Source organism: Thermobia domestica, chromosome 1 (assembly GCF_964235325.1).
Source record: "Thermobia domestica chromosome 1, izTheDome1.hap1.1, whole genome shotgun sequence".
Lineage (NCBI taxonomy): Eukaryota > Metazoa > Arthropoda > Insecta > Zygentoma > Lepismatidae > Thermobia > Thermobia domestica.
The window spans coordinates 134721792-134729788 of record NC_137454.1 but is presented as its reverse complement, the minus strand read 5'-3'; the positions used below and the strand labels follow the sequence as shown (position 1 = coordinate 134729788).

The 7997-nt window shown below is 36.5% G+C and overlaps 1 protein-coding gene across 1 annotated transcript in view; it reads right to left on the bottom strand.

Annotated features, from left to right (window-relative positions):
- LOC145664368 (uncharacterized) overlaps nucleotides 1–3244 on the bottom strand; it is a 7956-nt gene extending 4712 nt beyond the window's left edge. Inside the window, exon 1 of the mRNA XM_081731050.1 lies at nucleotides 3102–3244. Coding sequence (XP_081587176.1) covers nucleotides 3102–3244 — 143 coding nt within the window. The remainder of the gene's footprint in view (nucleotides 1–3101) is intronic.
- Between the last annotated feature and the right edge of the window lie 4753 nt (nucleotides 3245–7997).

The window sequence follows — 7997 nt, the reverse complement described above, 5'->3', positions numbered from 1 at the left end:
TGCATGGTGGATCACATGTTATACTGTAGGAATACGCAATCTTGAGTTAAGCTTTCTGAGAAATTCCATTGTTACATATTTTATATTTAGACAGGTATAGATCCTTGTAACTACAAAAGTACTAGAGCAAGTGAACTCGAAAAGATAACACCGAAAATATGCATTAGTATGTTTATAAATGCCAGAAGTTTTAATAATTTTTTATTGAAGTTTGGTGTTTATTATTGTTATTGTACAGAAATTGGACATGTTGCAGATTGATCATATGTAATGGATCATTGTTTAGAAACACAGTAAAACCAGAATTGTTTTTGAGTGGATTAGAGAATGATATCGGATACCTTAGGTCTAGAGATGTTTTATTTTCGAAAGCTATACTTCTTCCGTTACGTACGATACACAATACAAAACCATTTACATAAGTAATGTTGCACATTGCATTTAACTACGTAAAATATATAAATATTATTGGATTTTTATATCAGATAACGAATTAGACTTGAACACACAACCACCTTATTTATGATTTCTCGAACACATCAATATTTTCTAAATACTTTTAGTAAACACGTACACCTCGCTTTATTCGTGCTGGGAAATTTCTTATTCGTTGAACAAATTCAGTTGTCTTATAATTGTTGATCAGGTTTAAACAATCGTTATTGTCCCCTTCACTCAAGCACTAGTGCTTGTACCGATAATTCTTTTCTCATTTCCTTCAAGTGCTATAATGGGGTACTTTTGTCTCTGTCACGGAGTTTCTGCCTTCCATGATGTATTTTGTTAGTACACTAAGTTTCGTTTAACCAAATTCCAATTAACCGAATATCTAGGTTAATCGAATCGAAGAAAAGTCTGTAACTTTTATTTCAAAACACTAACAGTGAGTACAGTATTCATTTTGATAGCTATTTATCGAAGTCTTCCAGTTTAGCCGAATTTTCGTTTAACCGAAGCACCATCAGTTCGATCAAATTTGGTGCACCATCGGATTAGTTTAAAAGGATTTTAATAGTTTTACTTACTTTTTCAACACATTTGCAGAAGTTAAGCTGAATTAATCACTCATTCCCGTGACATATTCCTTCTCTACATAAAAGTAGTAGTTCTTGGCTAATGAGTGACCGCCTATGCCAAAGCACTTAATCTAGAAACTTGAAATTTTGACAGTGCATTGAATATGTAACGTAAAGTGTCACTAAGAAAGGATTTTTGGAAATTCGATAGGGGTGGCAGTTATTCTATATCCACATCTCCGAATTTCTGAAGGGTAGATACATAAATTTTGGTATATGGACATCTCATTTAAAATAATTATACACACCTTTTAAGCGTTTTTTGATATTTTCCCTAGAAGGAGAGAAAAGGAGTGGGATTACAATTGTTATAACAAGATGATCATATCTTGAAACCCTTTAAGATTAGAAACATGATATTTGGTATTTATACTTTTCATTTAAAATTAAAGACGTGCTTCAGCGTTTTTAGATACTTACCAACGAGGGGGGAAAAGGCAAGAAGAAAAAATGGTGAGAGTTGAAATTGCTAAAATAGAGTGTCCATATTTTGAAATCCCTTAATGTTAGAGACATAAAATTTGGTATTTGGATTTTTCATTTAAAATAATTGAAGACGTGTTTCAGCGTTTTAAAATATTACAAGGGAATAGAAAGGTGGGAATAAAAAAGGATGGGAGTTACAATTGTTATAATAAAATGGCCAAGTAGAGACAAGGAAAAGGTTATTTAGTATTTTAATTTAAAGTAATTAAACGCATGTTTGTAGACTTTTCTTCGGAAAGAAAATAACGAAGGGGGTTACAGTTGATATAATTGGATGGCAATATCTAGAAATCCATTAAGATCAGAAACATATTAAGTATATGAAACTTATATTATATATATATATATATATATATATAATATATATATATATATATATATATATATATATATATATATATATATATATATATATATATATATATATATATATATATATATATAATATAAACTCTCTATTCAAAACAAGTGAGTATGTGCTACAGCGTTTCCCGAAATTTCACTTCTAACGTCAAAAGAGGGACTATTTCTACTTAATATATAAAAGTAACTTCGAGGTTGTCGGGCAAGGAGGTTTCTCTCTGTCTCTCTCTTTTTCTCTCTCTCTCTCTCTGTGTCTGTGTGTGTGTGTGTGTATGTGTGTGAACCATTTGAAATTAATTTTTGAACACCGTTAGCATTTGGGCTGACATCTTTCATCCTCCTCCTCTTCTTATTTTTAATAATTTCACTTTGATTGCAACGCGTATTCTGAGGAGGAAAGGCGTTTAAATTTTTCTCGAAGCATAATGTCATAAACGTATTTTTGTCGTGCGAAAAACAGAAGCAAAGGCTGAGATGCGAAGCCTTAGTCGCAGCAAATTCGGGAGTCTGGGGGCGAAGTCCTCCAGGTAGCCAAAGGCTAGTTCAAACACAAAACGTTAACCCATATTTCTTATCCCATTCCATTGATAGCAGGCTCTCAATAAGAATTAGTAAAACAAAGTCCACTTTTCATTACCTATATTAAAATGTTTTATATAAAACATTGAGTTGAAAGTGTGGAAAAACATCAGATATGAAAAATAAACCAATTTGATATCAAAAAACAAATTTATGATACAAAAGCAAAGATATAATATAAGGGAGTATCAAAAAGTTCGTGGTCACCTAGAAGAAATCTAGTCTGGAGAACTGGGACACCATCGGGTATTAGTTACCGTGCTAGCGACACATTTTTGCCAGCGGTTCTTCACTTTCCGTATGCTATTGACATTCTAGAGAAGTCATAAAGGAAGAGCACACCCTTGCGATTCACCGATCCCGGCTCCTTCTGCGGCAATACACAGTGCATCCTTTACAACTACTGGGAGTAGGGGAGAGGTCAGCAGTGATGATCTGACCTGGTGGATGGAGCTCGTAATACACCACTTGTCGACAATTCAACGTACAGAAAATATAACATTTCGTGATTGCCGAGGTGGTCTTGGGGTGTGAGGAATAGCGTCATGTATCGGCAACCAATGTCTGGCACGCTTGGAAGTGTCATAGAGAACCTACTTTTTGTTACCAATGAACAGGTTGTCACTCGCTGTTCTTTGTTGGCTGGCGACAATGTGTGGGATACCCACTTGTTTAACTTCTATGATTTCCCCATACCGTGTAGGTGCAGTCCGAAACGTGGAACCTTTCTGCAAGTTCATCACTAGTTAGACCACTGTCCTCCTCCATAGCTGCTTTCAGGGCCTCGTCATCCAACACTGTGGTCGTCTGCTGCGAGGTTCATTCGAAAGGCACACATCTCCCGAACGGAATTTCTGGATCCAATGCGTGGCGATGCGTTCTTTCACGGCATTCTCCCAAATGCGTGGCATATACGGCGACTTGATGCGACAGCTGACAAGCCCATTTTAAAGTCATACAGCGAACACAGACAAATAAACCGCTTCGATATCTTCATTGTTCAGGGTGTCTATCGGTCACGAAAGTCACGAATGTCACGAAAAAGTCACAAAATCAGAAAACGGTCATGAAAGTCACGAAAAAGTCACGAAATTTAGCTTTTGGGTCGCGATTTTTTTTAACTGTGCAAATGTAAGTACAGATTGGAAAATTTTGTTCTGTAAAACTCAAAATTTACCACCAAAAATGTTTATGGTCGGCTTTAGACGCTACCAAATCACAAGCAAAGTACATTTCTATCGGATGGATGAAAATTCGGCCTAATTCGCACCCAAATTCGCTCTTGAAAATGTTAGGAAATTTTATGATTGGGTAAAGAAAAGGTCACGAAAAAGTCACGAAATTTCATTTTGGAATTTTTGTAGACACCCTGTTGTTCTTTTACGCCGAACGAGCTATGATTTCTTTGTGTGCGAAACGTGCCTGTATTACTGAAGGTCGACGGTCAAACTAAATTCTGATCGCTTGACGCACGTGGGTTATTTCGTTTTCTGTCTGTGAGCGCAAGATTAATAGGACGTCAAAAACTGCATTTTTTGCGGGGGGAGGGGGTTATCATGCAGTATTAAATTCGAAGCATTTTGAATCATTGTGGATATTATGATTTATCTAAAGAATAAAAAAAATCGAAATATTTTGAATCATTGTGGAAATGTAATTTATCTTGATACATTTTCGATTCCTGTTCATTCTGTATCCTGTTCATCATTTTATTAAAATAAGAGGTCGATATGTTTGAAAGAAATAAAATTACAGTGGTATTTTGTTCTTTTATTGTTGACTATGCACACCATACGGATAAAGAGAGGAATGTGGGGAACAGGCAGCACTTTTGATCCGCTGGGCCGCGAAGAGTATTCAATCATGATCATGTTCGGTAGCGGAGCTTCTATGTCAGAAAGTCAGTCTGCTCCACCTACAACTCGGGCATAACATCGTACCATCCCATTACTTAAAGTAAAGCTTGATTGTGTTTTCTTTTTTCTCTCTTTTCCCTTTCTGCTATCTATCGTTTTCCATTCTGTTTTGGTCTTATTTTTATTCCGTCCTCCCTCCAAACTTCCCGGCAAAACGATTAACGATAGAGCATAGCGTCTGTGGTACGCCACTTCTCGTCGTGTTCACGGTCCAGAGAGGGTGGTAGGTTTGTTACTTTTCATTTCAGGGGTAGTTTTATATATATATATATATATATATATATATATATATATATATATATATATATATATATATATATATATATATATATAATATGGAGGAACATAGGAATTGCTTTTCGTTTTGCTACGTGTATTTCTAAAAAGCATTTTTGTATTTTTTCCCGTATGTTACATATGTTATACCTGAGTGCTCTTAGCTTTAGAAAATTTGGCTACTCATGCTTTAAATTAATTGTGATGATGCACGTTACACGTTATTACCTGACAGAAAGATTATGAAAGACTCGGTACTATCTATCTAATCCGGTACTGGAGTGGCAGACTTTCTACTCCCAGCAGAGTTTGAAATTGTAAATGTATATATACTGCAAGAAATAGAGAAAGTCTGACATGAGAGAAAAATAGATCATAGAAACTAATCTCAGTATTGTTGAGTCAGTTACTGTGGGGCTTATTCTGGGTTGGTCTTATGAGTCATTATGACTGAAGTTTTATATGTAATTTTTAAAATTCTTATTAGATAAGGCATATACTCATATCAAGATCATTGTCATCGGCCAGTATGCGTGTTGTTTTTCTCTTTGCTATGTAAAATAATAATTCCTATACATACCGAGAGATCTGCATTTGTCAAGATAACTGATAGGCTTTTCCTTGGGTGGAGAAGTTTTCGACATTGAAAATGTTCTAAATATTCAATTTTCAGAACACTTATGGGTTTGCTCCTTTACGTGATCTGTAACACATGTATTGAATTCACGCAAGTGCGTAAAATGCTATTTGTTACTTTACATTCTGTAATTTGAGGTGCGATCGTTCTCAAAAGTTTTGGTCTATTACTGTTAGAATTTATACAGGGTGCGGCACGTAAAACCGGCCCGTAAAGTGAACACATAAAATGAAATGTAATGTATTGAATATGACTACTCACCTTCACAGCAGCCTTCACAGCAGGTGCTGAAAGTGTCCCCCGCCCACTTCAACACACGATTGAGGAGATTCATATATACCCTTGTCAGTTCTTGTGTTGTAATGCTATTGGTGACATCCTGGATCCTGGTCTTGAGTTCTTCAATTGTGTGTGGATTTGTTTCGTATACTCTTCCCTTTAACAATCCCCATAAGTAAAAGTCACACGTGGACAAGTCTGGTGACCGAGGAGGCCACAAGCCTTTGCTGATTGTCCTCTCTGGTGTAAACATCTCATGCACAAGGGACAATGATGCAGCTGATGTGTGGCATGTTAAACACGTCTGCAACTTCTCTCACTCGCATGAACCTGTTGACTCAATCTCCTGGTTGACTTTCGAGGACTTCTTGTCATTATCTCCTCCACCTGCATCTTTAATTCAGGTGTGCAGACAGATGGTCGTCTGTTCCTGGGAGCATTTTGAACCGATCTTGTACGCCGCCATTTTTCAATCAATTCCTGAGTGGTGCTTTTTGCTGGCACAGAACGTCCTGGAAATTTCTCCCGAAACAAATTCTTTGTTTTCACAAAAGATCCAGTGAAAATGAACCCTTCAACAATGGCAACACGCTCGGGTATCGAATACGGCATTATCACACACTGACACTCACCCGGCTTAACACAACGAGGCCCTTTTCTCAACTGGTTTCGACAAGTTTCACTGGCTGCGGCTGCACGTGACTGCTGCAGGTCACGTAAGTCGACCCGACCTCGACACGCCATCTCTTGGTAGGAAGGTAGATTATTTAAGTGTTGCCAAAAACACAATATACCAGAATATTACGACGGGCCGGTTTTACGTGCCGCACCCTGTATAACTTCTGTTATTTGAAGTTAAAGTTCGTGAAAGGTTTTTTATCAGTCGAACGGCTTGCAGGTTGGGAAGCTTCCAAATCTGCTTCTGTACTGCATCGCTGAAACTTCGATGATGACTGTGTTTTTTTGATGCAAATAAACTATTTTCATTTTTTCATTGAGCTTCTTGGTGGTTGTGTCCACGTTTGATTGAGGTTGGAATTTATATGGCTTGGGTCACATGTGAAACTCTTCTTCCGCATCTGATGTAGTTTCTATATTGAGAGTTAACTCCAAACTTCCCAACCGCTATAGGTTTCATTTACATACTTTGGATCATTCATGTTGGAGTAAAAGGAGTGTTGTACAAGATTCATTTTCTGTAAGAAATATATAACATCGAATTTTTATTTTAACATATATAATAATAGAAATAAGTTTCTTACTATGTTGAAACGTTAGATGCCAAAATTACTCTAGAGTTCGACTGAACAGAATGATGGAAATGTAACTCAAATTCATGTTTGAAGATCCAATCCAGTATTGCAGTTCTTTAGTAGAACTAAAACATGTGCTTGGTATGATACAATCACGTAATGATATTGGATCGTTCTGTAGGAGCTGCTACATTCTGGTCTGTCTGCAGAGTCCATATCGCTGCAACTAACCCCATTTTCGATATTTTAAACAGTGGCACCATTTTTTTTTTTTTTTTTTTTTTTTTTTTTTTTTTTTTTTAGTATTGTGTCAATACTTTTTCTGAATTGAAATGAAATGTTTGTTTTGCCCCCGACGTTCGATGCGTGGTGTGTTATAAGTTTAATTCTCTGAAGTTAATGGAGTTAGTCGGAGTCATTGGAGGAATATATGGTTTTGTATTGCCTTCCGTCAGAGAGCTCCTTTCTGTTCAATGCATAGTATTTATAGTACACATCTCCTGCAACTGTTATGAATAATGTTGATTTGATGGTTCTACTGTCTGGAACGAACTCTGTTAATTACCCTTTCATAATTTCGTATAGAACATCATCATGTATTGTAAGCATCCTTCTTTGGTGAGAGGTTCCGGAAACTCGCCCTTGTTTACTCACTACTTATACAAGAAAACTGATCCACTTCACATTTCATTATTCTCTTTAAGAAATTGAAATCACATAGTTTCTTGTAAACATTCACACACCTTTTTTTTTCTTAAGCTAGGGTCAATATAGGAGGATCAGTTCCCCTGACTTGGCTAGCAGGTTACTGTTATTTGTTTCGAAAACTCAGAGAACATCCTGTATATCACAAATTTCCAGTAATCAGATACTGTGGATGCTGTTGATCAATAGCTATAGGAGCAGTAGAATACACTTCTGTCTACATCATTGAATTGTTACGGATGAGACGGCAAAGGCGTTGTAACGTCCGAAGATTGTGTGAAGAATTGGTCTATTGGTCTGTTTTATTTGTAAGTAAATTGGAACAGAAAATTATCAAATGGTCCTCGTATAATGGGGTAAGGAAGTGGACGTTATGCTGGCTGAAGGACGTACATGCCACACATTATTTACATTGCTAAATTCCGGT